Here is a 21995-nt window from a genome sequence, read left to right as displayed (position 1 = left end):
GAATGACCACATGATCTGATAATTCTACTACTAGGCATATACTCAAGAGAAATGAAAACATATGTCTACATAAAAACTTGTACACAAATGTTCATAGCAGCATTATTCATAACAGCCCAACTAGAGAAATAATGCAAATGTCCATCAAGTGAACAGATAAATAAATATGACATAATCCATACAATGAAATATTACTGAGGAATAATTAAGAAATGCAATGAAATACATTGCATGCTACCACATGGATGAACCTTGAAAGCATTAAGTAAAAGAATCCAGTCACAAAAGACCACATATTGCATGATTCCATTTATATGAAATGTACAGAATAGGCAAATCCATAGAGACAAAAAGCACATTAGTGGTTGCCTAGGGCTAGTGAGGAGGAGAATGGGGTGTTTGAGGAGTCATAAAGGGCACAGTTTCTTCTTGGGGTTATGAAAATGTTCTAAAATAGATTTTCCTAACTATTACACAGTTGTGAATGTACTAAAAGCCACTGAATCATACACTTTAAGTGGGTGAATTTTACATGTGAATTGTATCTCAATAAAACTATTTTAAAACTAATACCATACACATCTATTTGCATTGTAAATACAAAGAACTAACTACATGTGAACCAAATGATGAGGGTAAAACTGTCATAACAGCACTTTCATTATTTATTTTCCATTATTTCAAAAGCTAAAGTATCACATCATTTATTTGCCCCTGATGGAAGTCTTTTGTAATAGTTTTGCATCTGTTATTTCCTTTTAGTTTGGCCACCAGTACTGCCCTCATCCAGGCCTTCATAGCTCCATGTCTTCTTACTTCAGTAACTTTGTTAAAAAACATTCTCTGGCCTCCAGCTTTTCTCCCTTAAATTGTTCTTTCTCATATGTGTTGATGGGAAGAAAATGATGAAAAAGATAAAAATCAAGCAACCGGGAAGACACTGAGGAAAAAAATAAATGAAACAACCAACTCCCGCAATACAAAACACTGTTTTGGGCAGACAGCTATGCCATACATCTGCATGATCAATAACTGGCAAAAAACACTTGGAACATAAAAGTGCTCAACAAGACAAGATTTATTACAAACTTTAAAACATTCAGTTAACTTTTAGCCTAATGTCCAGGCACTGCAGAGTCTAGAATCTAATTTACTATTTATTGGAATACTAACTTGTTGACAGCACATTTTATGTGTCTTTATTTATTTCATCATTTAAGCATAAAACCTTAGGAAAGTAATTTGATATTACCTTTTTTACTTAAAACCATCTCACTTGTTTTAAAAACTTCTTAGGGAAGCTAATTTATCATGCTTTTTATAATGTGCTAAATTGGTCTAAAAACAAAAAGCCAGCAAATAAAGCCCTAACAAATCTTAGCCCTTGAAATCAAACACTGTCATTTAAATATCAAGATTACCTAACAATAAAGCAATCTGTAAAAAACAAATAACCTTAAATTTTTTTTTCTAAAAGCAGTGAGTCAAATTTGAATTCATAATGGCTTTGCACTATCATTTCTTCAGATAGGCTTAGATAACAACTTAAATGCCTCCCAAAATATTTTCTTTCTCAATTTTCCCACACCATAGACTAATAGCTCAATGCAAAATGGAAATACAACTATAGAGATAATATGACTAATTTTTGAAAACAAGTTCAGTACTGAAACGAAGGCTACTCTTCAAAGGTATTACAATGGAAGGCTACATACTTATTCCAATGAGTCTGCCACTGCTCAGGGGACTTCCTCTTTAGGAATCATCTCATTTTGTACACAAAAAAATCTTGTCGCTTTGTACTTGAATATTGTTTTGATTAAAAATGGTATTTCTCCAGCCTTATTGGCCTTTACATATATAACACATAGCTTTTAAAAGATCTGTAGCTCTTTCAAAAAAAAAAATAAAATCTTTTCTTATTAATAAAAGGATTAACATCTGTTACCACTAAAAATATTCAAGAATACAGATCAGATTCAGAAAGCTCTGAACAGCAAGAAGATTGTTGTACTAAGGACATAGCTTTCTAAGGTCAACACATTGGTGAAGATAGCACTCATTATAATTTGTTTTAGTATTTATGTCCCATTTCTAGAATGCTTATCTCACAGAAGGTAGTAAGCAGAAAAGTCTTAAAACTCAGATTAGCGTTGTCAGATACTATTTACCAATGGTAAGTTATGGTTTATACACGTGGTATAAGCCATTCTCTGGGTAGAATGACTTGCCCCATATGTAAATATCTTAAGGAAAATCCCAGGTCCTCATCTTCAATGGCTACATTTCACTAGAACTATTGTGATTACTGAGTTCAGGTCACTTGCAATTATTCCCTTGATTATAAGACATATGATGGATATATAGGAGGGCATGATTAAAATAGGCAATTCTGGGAAAAACAGGTCCTCAGTCAAGCCCAGAAAGGACTGACTGGCCTCTGGTGTCATACATGATCACCAGAAAGAGACTAACAATATGAGGTTGGATAACGCTTCATCCAAAGCCTTCTGTAGACAACTAACTGCGTAGACCTGACGCCCCTGTGTCTTGAGAGATTTAGCCTCTGGACATTCCTAATATAACATGATAGTAATGAAGAACTGAATAGTTGACCATGAACCAAGGCAGGACCTCTAACTATCCAGGCTTAATGAACATGGAGAAAGAGAGAAGGGACCAGGAGTTTTGAGAGGCAGAGAAGAAGTGGCCAGATGGAAGTTGTGTGTCTGTGATAAGGTGGAAAAATTTGCTGCATAAAGGAACTTGAATCAGGCTGCCAGTGGGGACCAGCTTCCTTCAGTGGCAGGATACCTGATCACAAACCGTATGCCTTTGTCAGTCTGTTCTGTGTTGCTATAAAGGAATACCTGAGACTGGGAAGTTTATAAAGAAAAGAGGCGTATTTGGCTCATGATTCTACAAGGCTGTATAAGCATGGCGCCAGCATCTGCTGTGCTTCTGGTGGGCATCAGGAAGCTTTTACTCATGGTGGAAGGCAAGAGGAAGCAAGTGAGTCACATAATGAGAGGGAGCAAGAGAGAGAAGGAAGGAGGTGCCAGCCTCTTTAAATAACCAGATCTCCTGGTAACTAAGAGAGTGAAAACTCACTCATTACCATGGGGAGGGCACCAATGCCATTCATGAAGGATTCGCCTCTGCGACTCAAACACCTCCCACCAGGTCCCATCCCCAACACTGAGGATCACATTTCAACATGAGATTTGGAGGGGATAAACATCCAAAGCATATCAGTGCCTGAGCGAAAAACCCAGAGTTAGTTCTATTCCTGTCAATGGGATTTTGGCAATCACTATATCTGAGTGTTCTCTGAGTATACATGTACCTGTATTGTGACTTCAGCTCCCTAAAGTATCTCCCTGTTTAAATTCTTGCTCCCTTTCACCCATTAGCCACACTGCAGGCAGATGGATCCTTTTAAAAATCCAAATCTGATTACCATAGCTAAGATTTCCTGTTACATAGTCAGAAGCTACACAGAGCCACTTATTTACTTCTTAAACTTATGAAATAGGTAAAACTATTAATATTAGTCTGTTTTACAGATGAAAATCTGAGGAACAGAGAAGTTAAGCAACTTGTCCAAAGTCACACAGGAAACAAGTAGTAGAGGTGGAATTTGAACCTGGGTTCTTAATGCTATTTTACACCTTCCCTGCTTAAACTTCCTATCATCCTGAAGATAGTGTCTAGAATCCATGACCTGATCTATGAGCTCCTCTGTGATCAGGTCCCCGCATAACACTTCAACCTCATTTCATGTCATATTTCCTTTATTGTTTGTGCTCTGGCTATACATATATACTCTCACACACGTGTGCATGTACAACATGTATAGGTATATAGCTTATATATTTACACATGCACATATATTTATATCTCTATGCAAATATAGATATAGATTCTTTTCTACTTACAGTGGGGTTACATCCTGATAAACCTATTGTCAGTTGAAAGGATAAGTTCAAAATTCATGTAATACACTTAACCTACTGAACATCATACCTTAGCCTAGTCTACCTTAAAGGTGCTCAGAACACTTATATTAGACTACAGCTGGGAAAAAGCATTTAACACAAAGCCTATTTGATCATAAAGTGTTGAGTATCTCATGTAATTCAAAGAATACTGTGTTGAAAGTGAAAAACAGAATGGTTGTACTTGAAGTGCAGTTTCTACTGAATGTGTCTCACTTTGAATGATTGCAAAGTCAAAAAAATCACAAGTCAAACCATTGTTTGGTTGAGGACTGTCTGTATAAATTTCCAAAAATGTGAGAACGAAAGAGGCTGTATGGTATAGTGAGTAGGATTGGACACTCAGGCCAAACTACCTTGGTTCAAATTCTGATCCTGCCACTTATTTGCTTCACGGTCAGAAGCAATTTACTTCTGTATTTCTAAGTTTCCTTACTTAATAAAATGAAGAAGGTAAGATTGATCTCCTAGACTCATGGCAAGGATTGAGCAAGTTAACATATACACAGCACTTAGAGTAAGTGCCTGGCAGGTAGTAATTTCTATATATTATTGGAATTTTCTCCCAGATTTGCCTGTGAAAGTATGTTCTCTCTGCCTAGAATATTCTTTTAACCTAGCCATCTCCCACTGCCCAACCTTGAGGATTCAGCTTAGACATCAATTCCTCCACAGGCCTTCTTGATGCCTCCAGATGGGCTGAGCTTCTCCCCAACCTTTACACATGCCCAGTGCACCCTGTATTTCCTGGGCTTCAAGTACCACCCTGGTCACTGTTGTTTACAACTGTATGCTCTGTGAAACTATAAACTCCATGAGGGCAGGCACTCTGTTTTCAATATTTGGTATCATTGCACTCACAACTCTGCCTGGTACAGAGCAGAGGCTCAATAAATGTCTGAATAATAAATGAAGCTCAGGGGAAAAAGTACCTTAATCTGCCTCTGGGGCTCTGGGGTAGATGTCAATGAGGAGGTAACACATGTATCTGGACTTGAAGGACAGGTACATGGGACACTGTCCTTCAGAGAGGTTAGGTGGGCCTGTTGATGCACAGAACAGTTCTGCAAAGACAGAAATGTGACATGGTCTGCCCATGTAGAATTGGTAATGTCACAGCATCATAAATGTGGAGACTTAAAAGAAAACTTAAAGATCCAGTAGAAGAAATACTTAAGAACACTGAGGTATGTTACTTTTTCAAGGGACTATATCTAATTATTAACAAATGGCACCTCTTAAATGAGTGCTCTTTTTATTTTATGAAGACTTATCAAAAGGTTTCCCTCTCTTCTATAAAAAAAAATATGAGGATGGAAAGAAATAGGCCATTATCTTCAGTGAAAAAAAAAAAACAAAAACAAAAACAGAAATTCAAATACCACTTTTTCTAACTTACCAGTGGGAGCTAAATAATAGGTACACGTGGATATAGACTGTGGAATAACAGACACTGGAGACAGAATGGTGGGATGGTGGGAGGGTGAGAGGGGGTGAGAAATGAGAAATTACTTAATGGGTACAATATATACTATTAGGGTGATGGCTATGCTAAAAGCTCAGACTTTACCACTATTCAATATATCCATGCATTAAAACCGTACTTGTACCCCTACATTTATACCAAGAAAGAAAAAGAAGTAACTGCCACGTGCTCGGAATTTGAGAAAGGCCTCATGGTGACTATACTCAATGGGGACACGTAGTCCCCTGCAAATGGGCAACACTCTCTCATTCTGTTTATTACCAGATTAATCCTCTTGGGTAATTTTCAGTGTTGGTGTAATCAGACAGCCACCATTTAGCAGAAATAAATGCTCAGCAAAGTTTAGCTGCTCCAGTAAATTCTAAAGCCTCCCACAATGTCACTGCTATATACTTAGGAGAAGCATTAGGTAGAAGATTGCCTATGAGTACAAAGTAAACGAAGAACAATAATACTGCCTTGAGAAGTCTGGCATGAGAATTCCAGAAGAGCCATTCCAGGCAGCAGAAATGGTGAGTTGACATTTACAATTAAATTGGAGCAATGAAAGTCAACCACGACATAATGCTTTCCTTTCCTTTTGCCTCTTTGTCTCCCTTCCCCATCTTTATAAGCTGCCTCACTCACATGGATGGGAGAAGGATGATGTAACATGCTTATAATACTTCTGGGAATGTCAACTTGGTAAGGTTGGTCCAGGCTTTGATGGACATGACTGAAATGTGAAAAGACCTAAACAGGTTGGAGCACTAGCCCTGTGAAATGATGTGTGATTCAACAAAGAGACATGCATTTCACAATTTCACTGCCAAAAGCAGCATCCATTTGATTAGTAGAAAATGGAAAAGGGATGATTAGTTACTTGACAATGTGGAGAAAAGACCAAGGGTAGCACAACAAATCCTGTCAACTATAAAAGCCAGTTACATATTTTGGTAACTTGTGGAGCAAGATGCATTTTGAGATTCTCAGGCAGGAAGACAGCTGAGAGACAGAGGCAAAAAAAACAAAAACACATGTCCAGAGAAGGAGATTGGGCTCAACAGAATAATTGAGCTGTAGTGAGAGAAGAAACGTTGGAAGAAAGGTGTTACAACTGACAACAGACTTGCAGTGTGACAGTAAGTGATTGTCCAATTCAGAAATTATTAGTAAGGCCAAGCTAATATAAGACCCACAAAATTTAACTTAACATCCAATTTTGATGTGTTGGTTAAGTTAAAGATTTCTAGTTTCTTTATTTGCCTAAAACTAGTTGGCGATTCGTGCCCAATTCTTCATCCTCTGGTTAGCAGGATAAAGTAAACTTTTAGTTCTATTCCATTTAAACCAGAGTTCAAACTGTTGTTTTCAAGGAACTTTAGTTTTCAAGGAACTTTATTTTGTGCTCATTTGCTCTTGGATCAAGATGCCAAGCCTCTCATAAAAGCTTGGTTTCCTCATTGCTTTGCTTCTTTTCCCTAAGAAGACATCTGAGCAACCTCATGTCCTAAGGGGAAAAATGAAGCTTTTGGGCCCAGCCCCCAGTGATGCCTATTGGCAGTCATGGCTGGGTTTGGGGCACTGCCAATTACATGATGACACACAATTTATTTGTAAGGTAAAAATCCTGACTCTGACATGTAAAAAATGTGAAAATCTGTGCATCTTACAATCAATGAAATCTGGTAAATACCGTTCAAGGAATATTGTTTGAACAGCTGTGTATAGTTTGGACCAGAGCACATAAACACCACAGGTAGATAAAGATCAGAAAAAGATTTCCATAGGCATTCAGCTATTAAGAAACGAAAGCTTGTGCAAAGACAGAGATTTTCAAAATAGAAAGAAAAGGCAAGCTTCGAAGAAACACTGTGGCAGATGAGTCAACCGGAACAGTGGCAGCTTGGATCTAGTTTTAAAGGATGAAAGAATGGACTAAGCCAAGAGTTGAAAGTCTCGAAGACAAGGAAGTAGTAGCACTTGAGAATTCAGAAAGGGAAAAGGAGAATGAGTTCTGCTTTAAACATATTAACATTCCAAAAAAAAAAAAAAGTCGGAGAATTATCCTCACACAACTATGGGGAGGAGAGAGCTGGAGATATTGATGCTAAGATTACTCATGTACAGGAGGCAGCTTAAGGAGAAGGTTATATTCTCATTGGGGGTTTAGGGAGGAAGAAAACCAGGTGCACCAGCATGGACCTGTGTGCGTAAGGAGACATGGAGGGATGGAACCTCAGCAATGAAGAGGTGACAAACCCCAGACCAAAGGGGCTGCAGGAGACACCTCTGCCCAGGATAAGCATCCACCCCTTTGGTGCCTTCAGGTGGCATCCCATTGTTATCCTGAGGCAGAAAGCAGGTGCGGGCAAAATCTTCCTGCTAGGGTGAGCTGCAAGATTCTCACACTTCCTTACCCACCAAGGAAGCCGACACTTGCCTCTCAGAGTGAAGGAAAAGGGCTGGGACCAGCACAGATGGGAGTTCCCACTCTGAGACCACGTTGTCACGTTTAATTGCAAAGGCGTGTTTGGACAATTTGTTTCTAAAGCTACATTTTACAAAAGGTAACATATGACACCCTCTAAAGACGAGGACTGTTAATTTAAAATTTGGAAATAAAAGGGGTTAGAGTTTCCATCATGTGCCTCTCTTGATTTCAAATCAAGTTTCAAGATTAATACAGCAGGCAAATGCATCACTGACCATAGGTTTTAGTCTGTTGCCTCATGTATAATAGTCACTTAGTCCTGGTTCTACAGCAGTTTTGGCGGCATTAAGTATTTATTTCAGGTTATATACCCCCTATTAACACAATGCCCCAAAATGGTGGATAAAAGAAAAAGTTACTCATTTGACAGGTGGAAATTTTATTTTCTTTTTTTGAGATGGAGTTTCGCTCTTTTGTCCAGGCTGGAGTGCAGTGGTGCGATCTTGGCTCACCGCAACCTCCGCCCTTCCAGTTTCAAGTGATTCTCCTGCCTCAGCCTCCCTAGTAGCTGGGATTACAGGTGCCCGCCACCACACCCAGCTAATTTTTGTATTTTTAGTAGAGATGGGGTTTCACCATGTTGGTCAGGCTGGTCTCGAACTCCTGACCTCGTGATCCACCCACCTCTGCCTCCCAGAGTGTTAGGATTACAGGCGTGAGCCACCGTGCTCGGCCAAATTTATTTTCTTAATCATTTTCTGGATTTTTAATATTCTTTTTTACACATACAAATGAATTTCCATTCACACTGTGGCTCCTCTAGTTAAGGCCTCCGGCTGGAGGCTCTCAGCTGGACTTCTGTCACCATTATCCCATCAGGATGATCCCATCCAGACAGACCCCACTACCATCTAGGGCTCTGCTGTCCAGCCTGGGAGTCACTGGCCACATGCAGCTGGTCAAGCACCTGAAATGTGGCCAGTCCAAATTGCAATGTGCTCTGAGTGTAAAACATACTGAATTTTAAAAACTCAGGTTAAAAACAAGAATGTAAAATGCCTCATTAATAATTTTCATATTGACCATGTGTTAAAATGATGTTTTAGATATATTAAAATATTAAATGTAAAATATTAAAAATTTAAAAACCATGTCAGAGAAAGAATAACAAAGAGTATCTAAGAAAAACCAGAAAGAATAATGAAAATATGAAATATTTGGAAATGACCTTCACAAAATATGCTCATTTGAAAAAAAGATGACTATATTCTTCTTAGAGCTAAAAAAAGACTTGTGCATAAGCAGGAAAAAAAATAAAAAAAATTTGGCAAAAAAATTTTTTGTTTCATTTTACTTTTTAGAACACGGCTAGTAGAAAATCTAACATTACCTATGTGGCTTGCATCTGTGACTCAAATTATGCTTCTTTTACATAGTGCTGGTATAGACTCTCAGCTTCTGGGTCTTAGTTATTTAATCAATAAATTGAAATCGATCAACCACCATTCATTATAGATCTAGTATGAGCTATGTACTATAACAAAGCAGCCCCCAAAACTTTTTGGCACCAGGGACCAGTTTTGTGGAAGACAATTTTTCCATAGACAGAGGGGTGAGGTAGGGGCATGGTTTGGGGATGAAACTGTTTCACCTCAGATCATCAGGCGTTTGGTTCTCATAAGGAGTCCACAACCTAGATCCCTTGCATGCACAGTTCACAGCAGGGTTCGTGTTCCTATGAGAATCTAATGCCACCACTGATCTGACAGGAGGTGGAGCTTAGGCGCTAATGCTGGTTCACTGCTCACCTCACGCCCTGTGGCTCAGTTTCTAGCAGGCCACAGTCCAGGAGTTGGGGACCTCTGCTATAACAGATTCTGGTACTATGAAGACATAAATAATGTGGTTGCTAACTTCTAAGAGCACCCAGTTCATGGGGGAGGGACATTTAAAATTAATTAATTAAAACAAATATGACAAGCTGGTAAAGATTAGAAATAAAGTACTCTGGAATCTCATAGAAGGACTTCACTATATTTTAATGAATGAGGAGAAATTTTCATTTGCCTGGGAGGCAATTTAAGCCCCTGCCCCCCACCCCCCAGTCAGAGGGCACAGTGAGTGAGAAAATTCAGGGGGGAAAAGGAAACACATCTGGTGAACCAAATGTAGTTTGCAAAGGCTAGAACAGGCTGCCTGTGGGAAGGAGTCACAGATAAGACCTCGAGAGTAGGCAGGGGTAAAAAAGAACTTGCACATTGCACCAAGCAGCATAGACTGCATCTTGTGGACAAGGGTCAGATTGGTGTTTAAAAATACCACTGTAGCAACATTGTGGAGGATGGACCAGATGGGTAAAGTAAATTAAGAGTTTGGTATTAAGGAGGAGAAGGCAGAGATGAAGGAAATGGGAAGAGTCAGGGTACCCATGGCAACAGTCAAGGTAACAATAATACAGATCTGAACAAAAGAAACAGATTGGAGAAGTATTTAGGGAGGTAGAATTGGCAGATCTTTGGGATTTAATGGATGTCAGAGGTAAAAAAAATGAGGTTTATGAACTTCGTGACTAAGACGAACATAAAATACCAGATGCCCACTAATGAAGGTGTCTATCAGAAGGTATTCTTAAAGAGTGACATAAAGCTCAGGGGCTGGACACAGATGGAAATTTCTTTTGAAATGGAAGTGTCCTAAGTATTCAGATCAGCTAAACACCCCCTTTAGAGGTCCCTGCCCTAAGTGGATTCAATCTTGGCTCACTGTACTAGCGGCCCACATGGGACAGATTTATGAGTTCAGAGAGTAGAGGGGGAGATTATTTAGAAATCAGAAAAGATGTCTTAGGAAATCTAGGCCTTCAGTTATATTGTGAAGGACAGGGTGTGGGGTGGCTAGGGGTGAAGAAAGGGTATGTCTGATAGGAAGCAAGCATTGAAATAGATATAGTGACTAGAATGTGAGAGTTAGGAATGAGCAATCAGGAAGATGTGCTCCAAGCACAGGCTGAGGATGGACTGGCATGGATTATTTATGTGGGGAAGAGTGGAAAATGAAGCTGGCGTTACATTAAAGAGAGATCTTATAGGCAGCAGGAAGCCATTAAAAACTTTTAAGCAAAGAAACTGACAATATGGCATTTGTTGAATGCCTTGAGGTGGCCTTATATGGGTTAAATCTGTTTGGTGTTCTATAACCTGGTACTTGAATACTGGTCTTTCTATAGGTTTGGGAAGTTCTGTTATTATCCCTTTGAATACACTTTCTACCCCACTCTCCTCTTTGAGGCCAATCAATAATTCTTAAAGTTGCCCTTTTGAGGCTATTTTCTAGATCTCATAGGCATGCTTCATTCTTTTTTTTTTTTTTTTTTTTTGAGACGGAGTCTCGCTCTGTCGCCCAGCCCAGGCTGGAGTGCAGTGGCGCGATCTCGGCTCACTGCAAGCTCCGCCTCCCGGGTTCACGCCATTCTCCTGCCTCAGCCTCCCGAGTAGCTGGGACTACAGGTGCCCACAACCGCGCCCGGCTAATTTTTTGTATTTTTAGTAGAGACGGGGTTTCACCGTGGTCTCGATCTCCTGACCTTGTAATTCGCCCGCCTCGGCCTCCCAAAGTGCTGGGATTACAGGCGTGAGCCACCGCGCCCGGCCGCTTCATTCTTTATTATTTTTTCTCCTCTGTATATTTTCAAATAGCCTGTCTTCAAGTTCACTAATTCTTTCTTCTGCTTGATCAATTCTGCTGGTAAGAGACTGATACATTATTCAGTATGTCAATTGCACTTTTCAACTCCAGAATTTCTGCTTGATTCTTTTTAATTATATCAAATTACTTGTTAAGTTTATCTGATAGGATTTCATATTCCTTTTCTGTGTTATCTTGAACTTCTTTGAGTTTCCCCAAAATGGCTATTTTTAATTCTCTGTTTGAAAGTTCACGACATCCCTGTCTCTCCAGGACTGGTCCTTGGTGCCTTACTGAACTCATTTGGGGAGATCATGTTTTCCTGGGACTTGGGTTTGTGATCTAGGTTTTTGGTCACTGTAGCTGTATCTGTATTAGGGAGTACTCCAAGCCCAGTAACATGTGGCTCTTCTGCCTTGGTGGTCTTGGATAAGATCTAGAAGAATTCTCTGGATTACCGGGCAGAGACTCTTGTTATCTTCCTTTACTTTCTCTCAAACAGAGTCCCTCTCTCTGAGCGGAGCTTCCTGGAGCTGGGGGAGGGGTGACACAAGCATCCTTGTGACCACCACCACTGGTACTATGCTAGGTTAGACGTGAAGCCATCACAGCCGTGAGTCCCATCAAGGCCCTTGGTAACCACTGCCTAGCTATTGCCTACGTTCACCCAAGGATCTAGGGCTCTACAGTCAGCAGGTGGTGATGACAGCTAGGCTTGTGTCCTTCCCTTTAGGGCAGCAAGTTGTCCTCAGCCCTGGCAGGTTCACAGATGCCCTTCATGAGCCAGGGCCTAGAGTTGGAAACCTTAGAAATCTACCTGATCCTCTCTTCTGTGGCTGAGCTGGTCCCTAAGCCACATGACAAAGTCCCTCCCACTCTTCCCTCCCTTTTCCACGAGCAGAGGAATCTTTTCCCATGGCCACCACTACCCCAAGCTCACAGCAAGTACTGCCTGGCTACTGCCAAGATTCACTTGAGGTCCAAGGGCTCCTCAGTCAGCTTGTAGGGAATGCTGCCAGGTCTGGGACTCTCCCTTCAGGGCAATGGGCTCCCCGCTATCCCAGGGCAGGTCCAGAAATACCATCTGAGAGCCAAGGCCTGGAATTGGGAACCCCAAGAGCCTGCTTGGTGCTCTACCCTACTCTACTGTGGCCGAGCTGGTACCTAAACTGCCAGATAAATTTCCCTTTATTCTTCCTTCTCCTTTTCTAAAGCAGGAATCTCTCCCTATAGCCACCACAGCTGGGAATGTGCTGGGTCATGCCTGTGACCAGCACTTCTATGAATGTCACCCAAGACCCATGGCGAGTAACGCCTGGGTATTACTGCTGATTACTCAGAGCCCAGGATTGGTCCTTGGTGCCTTACTGCACTCATCTGGGGAGATCACGGCTCTTTAGTCAGCAAGTGATGAGTCCTGCCAGGACTGGGTCCTTTTATTTTTTAAGGCAGCAGGTTACCTTCTGGCCTAGGGTATGTATAAAAATGTCATCTGGGAGTTAGGGCCTGAAATGGGGGACTCAGGACTCTGCCTAGTGCCTTATCCCACTGTGGCTGAGCAGGTGTCCAAGTTGTCAAAGTCTTCTCTACTCTTTCCTTTCCACTTCTCCAGTGGAAGGAAGGAGTGTCTCTCCCAGAGCCGTGAGCTGCACTGCCTGGGGTTGGGGGAGGGGTAGTGCAAGCACTCCCTTGGCCATCCCAGCTGGTATCTTGCTAGTTTGCATGTACCCCAAGTCCACTGGTTCCAAGCCCAGCCCAGCACCAGGGCTTGCCTAGGAGTTGGAGTCCTTGTGGCCTAGACTGCCTTTCAAGTTCATTGGGAACCCCAGAACACTTTAGCCCACGGTGGCACAGCTTGCTGAAACTCAGTTTCTGATTGCTGGAAGGGGTGATTCCCCTCTGACTACGCCTGGTCTCAGTGGGCCTCAGTGGGCACTGACTGATTTCTGCCCAGTGGTGCTTTCTGCTGTGACAGGGGCAGTAAATTCCAATGCAAACTCCCACAATCACTGTACTCTCCCTTCACCAAGCACACAGATTCTTTCTCTGCACCAAGTGGCTGCTACTTGGGGTTGGGGGAGGGATGGCACTGGAAATTCAAGACTGTCTTTCCTCCCCTCTTCAGGTCCTCTTCCAGTGATATGAAGTTAAAACCAGGTATGGGATCACTTATCTGATTTTTGGTTCCTATGCTATTTTGTGTGGATAACTGTTTAGTTTGGGGTTCCTCCATGAGGACAATCAGTGGAAGCTTCTATTTGGTCAGCTTGCTCCACGTCCCTTCATTGACACAATATGACATTTACCTAGGATGACTCTGGTGGTACTGTATAGAAAAACTCAAGTAGGGTGATGGTGTAAGGCAGTTCTGCTGAACACACTTTAACTAAAACCCCACTAAACGCCAAACTCTGTTCCAGGCCTGGGGACTTAAAAACAAACAAGAGCCAGTCTCTTCCTCAAGGACTTGCAATCTACTAGGGGTACGTAGGAAAATAAACCAATTAGGATGCTTTTTGTTCATCCCATTTTTGAAGCACTGAGGGTTAGACCAGGACCTCGGCAGTGGGGATGGACAAGAGTTCCGAAAGAAGGAGTGGATGGTACCTCTGAGTATAATCACAAGCTCCTTATTTATTGGCTTTTGCAACAACCTGCTTTCTCCCCAGTCTGTCTTTACTTTTTTCCAATTAATCCTCCTTGTTCTTATTTTCTATCCTCTTCTCTGTAGCTGGAGGCCCTTAATAAATACCTGCAAATCAAATAACATATTATTTAAATGCCATGTCTTTTCCTGATGCCCTGGGTGTTCTTTGCTAAGTGGGCTTGATGTTCTCTCCACTGAACTGTTTCCATCTGAACATATATATACACACATATATATACAACCTATATATGTAGACATCACATATAGAATTAATTGAAGTTTACATAATCGGAGTCTAGTGTATTTTCATGAAATATCTTCGTTTAAATGAAAAAAAAAAAAAAAGGAAAACAGTACAAAATAGCCTGCCAAACAGGCACATAGATAAAAGGTATATGGACTTGCTTATAATGCATATTAATTTAATTGACATTCTATTAATTTCTATTCTATTCATATTCTATTAATTTAATTGAATAAAGATTTAACTAAATGGATTACTATCTGCAGCTATTTGGCCATTGGGATAAGTTGAATAAGACAATTCCAGGCCTGAGAACTTTTGGCACTTACAGGCAGGTGATGAAAAGTTTACTTAACCAGATGATGTTTCATTATCTACACTGCTTACTTTGGTTCTTCCTGTTTGCACTATTTTCCTGCTTTGACCATTCCTTTTGTATTGCATTCTATTCATAGAACCTGAGAAAACCTCTTCATGGTAAGTCATATCACCTCACTCTTTCCTTTTCAACTCAATCAACTCAATAAAAATTCTAAGTTCTTAATCTTGGCCCATGAAGTCTCATATAATCTTACTTTCAGGCCATCTGTAATTATTTCCTTCACTCACACTTGGTTTCTGTACTGTTCCTTTTTTTTTTTTTTAGACAAGGTCTCACTCTGTTGTCCAGACTGGAATATAGTGTGTGACTGTTCCTAGAATATTCTAAACACACTTCCACCTCAGACCCTTTCCCTTGTTCCCTATGCCTGGATTCCTCCCCACAACTCCAGACATCTGCATGACTTGCTCCATAACCTTCTGCAGATTTCTGCTCAAATATTGCCTTATCACAGAGTCTTTCTCTGACTACTTGGCATTCTCTAACCCTACTTTCTGTGAGTTTTAAAATAGAATCATTTATTCAATAAAATGCATTTATTACTCCTGGAGTCTACATTGTCTGCTTCTCCCAACAATGTTAGAAGTTCCTCAGAAGAGGGTCTGGTTAGTTTGCTCCTTTATTCCCAGCACTTAGAATGTTGGTTGCCATATGGTCAGCACTCAACAAATACTTCTTGAATGAATTGGATGGATTATCGGGAGTTATGCATTGAATTTCAGAGAAGCAAAGAGGAGGGTACACGGCCTATCTTGGGCGGTGTGGGAGAGATCAGAGAAGGCTTTCTGTCATAAGTTATATCTGGGCTGGGTCTTCATTCACTCATTCTTTTTCACATAAGCATTCATTCAACAAAATCTCATAGCACTTTTCAATGTGCCAGGGACTATAGAACCAGGAATGCAGCTGTTTTGAAATTCCATAAAAACAGACAAGCCTCTGTTTTTATGGAACTTATAATCTACTGGGAGAGAGACAATAAGCAGGCTAATACATAAACAAACAAGAAAAAGTATCTGATACTGGCACATGCTATGCAAAGAACTAAAACAGTATGATGCAAAAGAGAGGTGGTTACTTTAGACTGGGTCACTAGAAGAGCATCTCTAGAGGAAAAGAGGCATTCTGGTTTTGGAATTTTCAGCCATAAAGAAACATGAACATGTATGTTTATTGCAGCACTATTCACAATAGCAAAGACTTGGAACCACCCCAAATGCCCATCAATGACAGACTGGATAAAGAAAATGTGGCACATAAACACCATAGAATACTATGCAGCCATAAAAAAGGATGAGTTCATGTCCTTTGCAGCAACATGGATGAAGCTGGAAACCATCATTCTAAGCAAACTATCGCAAGGACAGAAGACCAAACACTGTATGTTCTCACTCATAAGTGGGAGTTGAAAAATGAGAACACATGGACACAGGGAGGGGAACATCACATACTGGGGCCTGATGGGGGGTGGGGGACTAGGGGAGTGGTAGCATTAGGAGAAATACCTAATGTAGATGAAGGGTTGATGGGTGCAGCAAATCACCATGGTACATGTATACCTATGTAACGAACCTGCATGTTCTGCACATGTATTCCAGAACTTAAAGTAGAATAATAATAAAAAAAGAAAAGCATCTCTAGGAGTGACATTTCAGTGGAGATCCGAGGGACAATAAGAAAGCAGCTGTGTGAAGATAAAGGGAGTGAGTATTCCCACAAGACAGAACAGCCAGAGTAAAACTCTCAAGTATGAATGGGCTTAAGGTGTTCAGGGATCCAAAAGAGGCCCACAGGGCTGTGGGTCAGTGAGAAAGGGGGCATAACATGAGCTCAGATAGGAACAGTCTGAAGAATGAGTAGAATCCAGGAGGTGAAGCAGGGGAAGAACCAGACTGAAAAGCATTGTAGTTGAAGAGAATGGCATGAGCAAAGGCAAGCAAGCATGAAGTAGATTGATATGTTTGAGTAAATCTAGGAAACCATATGTTCTGAGTTCAGTGCACAATCAAAGATGGAATCGGGGATACTGTGGGGGTAAACTGGCTGTTCATGAAGCTTCTGGCATCATATTTTTTGTTGCAGTTGAGAGAAGAGAACTGTCTCTCTAAAAAGTATATCCTCAGGGAGTGATATAATTAACCTACTATAAAAGACTATACTTAAAAGGTATATTCTTAGAAGACTCAGATATTATGTATGTGAACTCCTGCTAAGCCTAGAGCTTGGAAGCAAATGTAACCTTGCATATTTTATTTTATTCTAAACACAACCTCAGACATGTAAGCTGTTGCCATTCCTATTTTAGACACTGAACTGAAGGATGGGCAGGTTCAGTCACTCCCAGTACCTGTAGAGAGCTGGGGCTGAATTCTACGTCTCCCCTGCCCACTGCGGTCTACTCTGTGGTCGAACATCTCCTCAGCTGATTCAGTGCACCTGCCTAGAGTAATCCTGTCAATTTATTCTACGGGCCTCGCCTAGTACAGTTTTCCTTTGCCTGTATCTATCTTCTGTGCCTACCTCTAGTTCAGAAAGTATACTATTTTTCCCTTTCTCCCTCAGCTAATCCTAGTCAATACCATGGTTTATAGAAGCTGTTCTATAGCTCGCTGACTTCCTCTGTTGACAAAAATGATGCAAAAACAAACTTAAAGATGGGATTATATGCTTGGACACACTTCTTCCTCTATGGTAACTGAGTCCCCAAGGAGTGTCTAAGTTTTGGGATTCTTGACAGATTGGAAGTTCTATAACAATTGGGACCCTGTTATCAGTAAAACCAGATTCCTCAGAGAAGGTAGTGCTGAATTCATGACAAGGAATTTAATTTAGGTTCACAATTTATCAAGTAAATGGTGACTTATGAGTGACAATTCAATGTGCGTGTCATCATGGCCTGGTGGTGACTGACATTATGCATTGAGATTGAAGCCATTTCGAGACTGTTACTTTATGCATCATATTAGAAGGCATCAGGAGTATACCAAGATAAAACATTTATCTAGGAGGAAACAGACAGTAAAATGTTCTTCCACTAACGATGGTGCATTTTGCACTTCTGCACCACAAACCTCTATTACATATTCATCACTTGACAATGTAAATGTGTAGTTTAGATAGCACTGGAGAGTTAGGATTTCCATCATAAATTAGGCTGAAAAATTCTGAATAAATAATGTTATCTGTTGCAGGAGCCATTTTTTTTTCAACATTTGGATGCCCAAGATACATCCAATGTTGTCAAGCACTTTACCTTCAGATGGCAAAATCAGAGGTGTATTAAAATGGCAGGATGTTCGTGAACGTTAGCAATGACGTGTGCCATTACTGTCTCTTGAAAGGCTGATATAATTTTTTGGGGGGAGTAAATGGTATAGCTCTGAAATGATTAGGAAAAAGGATGTTCTACAATGTGAACAAAAAGTTAAAGGCAAGATAGAAGGCAAGGCCAGGCCAGGCTGATGAAAGGAAATAAGGTTGAAAAAAGTTGGTCCCCATTTTTAAGTGCAAAATATTTCTAGAAACCATAGCTTAAACTCAGGTGCTCAGCAACCTTCATCTCTTTGATAATAGTGGAGACTGTCAAAAAAGCAAATAAATATGGTTCAAAGAAAAAGATGAGCCCATACCAGGAAGGGTCCAAGAAGCACAGCATAAAAGAACTAAACATCAAAAATGACTAAATACTTTCCATTTGTCAGTGTTTCTTTTTACCCATGCTTGAAGAAATAATTTTTTTCAGGGCCTAAAACTTGTCTTTTACAACACTCAAGTTGTGACAAGAAAAAAACACTAGTTATTTAACTGGACATAATTGTGAATGAAATTAACAGTAGAATTACCTGAAATTCCAGTCCATAGTTTTCTCTGCAGAATTCTCTCAGTTTAGGATATACATTTTCTCTTAGTGCCTGTCTTTCTGCTCCCGTATCTGTAGTAGAAAGACAAACACACAGGAAGTCAGTATGTCCACACATGTTTCTGGCAAAAAAATGAAAACCTAAAAATAAATGCTGACAGTAATATAATCAAGTTGAGGTGCTGGGTTGTGAAATAACAGGGTATTTGTCTCTTGGTATAGACCTGCCCCCTAATTGCACAGAGATCCATCCATCAGGCATGCACGAGCAGCCCATGGGATGGACCACTGGTTGGTTCTATGTATGCTGGCAGGGCTGAAAATTCACAGTTGATTCTTTATGCCCACACAGACCTTCACGTTGAGCTCTTAAATAGTTATGACCACAATGTCTTTGGAAGGGGCAGAAGGATACACAGTAGGGTTATCAGGGTTTTAGCTCCACAAAATATACAAGTTTTAAAACACACGCACACACGTACACACGTTGATAAATTTACTTATTGATTTCTGAAAACATCCCAGATGATACCATTGCTACCTAGAGTATTCAGATATATTGTGACATTTTACAAAATTTAGCACAGTATGGAAACAAGCATGAAACCCTATCATAGCAGATCCCACCCACTGTAGATTCAATTGGCCAGTGGTTTAATAAAATAACGTCTCCCACCCCGGGCTTAGGGACTTACCATTATATCGGAGATAGAAACTATTTTACACATGTCATACTACGTAAACCTTCTGAAATAAAAAAACTTTTTATTATCTCCTATCATTAAGAAAATACAAGAAACACAGAACCTGAAACTCGAAGAATCACAAAACATGTATGCATTTAATGTCGAATGTTTTGCACAGAAAGGAATTCCAAAGTCATCTGTGCTGAACAGTTCTGCATCAATGATGGCACTGTAAGATTCTAAGAGCAAAGAGGCGATTCCTTGCCCAGCTACCTTCAGTGAAACATGAATATAGTTTTCAAAAATTAGGTTAATGTGTAATCTTATGAAAAGTACCATTTGCTAAAAGTACCTCTATCCCAGTCATAACTATGAAACATCCGCATACCACATTTATAACAAAGATAACAGTTTAAAAGAATTTCCCTATTATTCTCAAACACATCTGTCCATGAAAATTTAACCATATGCCGTGTTGACCTACTCTATTTTCCTACTGTTCTCAAGCCTATTTTGAGAAGCAAACAACCAATCACGAAAGTCTGAAATGCAGCTGCAGCCTGGCAGAGTGACAGGAACCAGTGTTTACATAGAAATCAAAGATTCAGAGAAATACAAGGTCTTCTGGATTGTCCTGTGATCTAAACAAATAGGGTGTTTTCCAGCCTTAGATTCAATATGGTTCTAAGTTCAAAGAGAAGAAGCAGGACACCCATCGGAGGAGCTGTACATTAAAGCGGGGCCCATGCGGTGCTATGGCACTGACGGAGGCAGTTATATTAAGCTTTCACATAATTTGTATAATCTTGAGATCAGAATGCCCACCCTCCCTTGCTCCATTTTAAGAGCTGAAAATGCTAACTTCACAATAAAGCTGATAATATTCAATAACTCTAAACGCCCTTAGCAGATTTTCAAAATCGAAATAACGAAAAAGCCGCTTTAAAAAGAGACAAATACTGCCAGATATAGAAGGTAAAAATATATTCAAAAGGGTTAAGAGATTCTGAAAAATAGTATCTAAATTATACATAAAATAAATATGTAATGATATAAGAAACAGAAATTTATTGTTTCTTAAAAACATGTTAACTCATTTTGAGGTGCTGAGACTTGACTGCACAATTGTAAGGAGGATAAGAGAAATTTAGTACCTAATTTTTTAAAAAATTTCAACTCTTATTTTAGACACAGGAGGTACATGTGCAGGTGTGTTACCTGGGTATACTGCATCCAGGCAGTGAGGATAGTACCTGATGGTTTTTCAACTCACACCCCGCTCCCTTCCTCCCACCACTAGCTGTCCACAGTGTCTATTGTTCTCATGTTTATGCCTATGTGTGTTCAATGTTTAGCTCCCATTTTCAAGTGAGAACATGCAGGATTTGGTTTTCTGTTCCTGCATTAATTAGTTTAGGAGTATGGCCTCTAGCTGCATCCATGTTGCTGCAAAGGACATTGCATTCTCTTTTTTTTTGGCTGTGTAGTTTTCCATGGTGTATATGTGCCACATTTTCTTTATTTAATTCACCACTGACGGGCACCTAGGTTGATTCCATGTCTTTGCTATTGTGAACAGTGCGGCAATGAGCACACAAGTGCATGTGTCTTTTTGGTATAATGATCTATTTCTCTTTGGGTATACATCTAGTAATGGGATTGCTGGGTCAAATGGTAGCTCTATTTTAAATTCTTTGAGAAATCTCTGAACTTTTCCACAGTGGCTGAGTTAATTTATAATTCCGCCAATGGCGTACAAGCATTCTCTACTCTCTGCGGCCTTGCCAGCGCCTGTTGTTTTTGAACTTTTTAGTAATAGCCATTCTGACTGGTGTCAGATTGTATCTCATTGTGGTTTTGGTTCGCATTTCTCTGATGATTAGTGATGATGAGCATTTTTTTCATGCTTTTTGGCCACTCATATGTCTTCTTTTAAGAAGTGTCTGCTCGTGTCTTTGTCTATTTGTAATGGGATTATTTGGTTTTTGCTTGATTTAAGTTTCTTACAGATTCTGGATATTAGATCCTTGTTGGACGCATAGTTTGTGAATATTTTCTTCCATTCTGTAGGTTGTCTGTTTACTCTGTTAATAGATTCTTTTGCTATAGCACCTAATTTCTAACATTTAGTGAGTGCTTCCTGCGGTCCAGTAGTGTGCTAAGTACACTTCTATTTGCATTTCCTTAGTCACTGCTGACCACAACCCTATGAAACAGGTAACATTATTACCATGTTTTTTAAGCAAGGAAACTAAAGGGCAGAGGGGTTAGAAAACTCGCTCAAGAGCATTCAGCCGCTAAATTAGAAAACCCAGATTTGAACCCAGAAAGTGATACACCATAGTTTGCTCTAATCAAGGAAATATACAACTGTGAAAAGAATCAATCTTTGCAATGACCGATGGAATAAATGCATGAAATGACTAAGGGATGTTAAAGTCCTAAAGCTTATGAAATAAAAAAAAAATTGTATTATCCTTGATGGATTCTTTTCTTTCTATAATACACTCTCCAAGAGCCAACACATCAATAAGTTCTCTCACTCTACCACTAAACAAATCCTGAGTTAATCTACTTCTGTCCCTTCTGCTACCAG

General features: G+C 40.0%; 1 protein-coding gene across 1 annotated transcript in view; it reads right to left on the bottom strand.

Annotated features, from left to right (window-relative positions):
* NWD2 (NACHT and WD repeat domain containing 2) overlaps positions 1 to 21995 on the bottom strand; it is a 202838-nt gene that overhangs the window by 107802 nt on the left and 73041 nt on the right. Inside the window, exon 2 of the mRNA XM_015138197.3 lies at positions 18697 to 18785. Within this exon, the coding sequence (XP_014993683.1) occupies positions 18697 to 18785 (89 nt within the window). The remainder of the gene's footprint in view (positions 1 to 18696; positions 18786 to 21995) is intronic.

Source organism: Macaca mulatta, chromosome 5 (genome assembly GCF_049350105.2).
Source record: "Macaca mulatta isolate MMU2019108-1 chromosome 5, T2T-MMU8v2.0, whole genome shotgun sequence".
Lineage (NCBI taxonomy): Eukaryota > Metazoa > Chordata > Mammalia > Primates > Cercopithecidae > Macaca > Macaca mulatta.
This window is presented reverse-complemented; position numbering and strand designations above follow the sequence as displayed.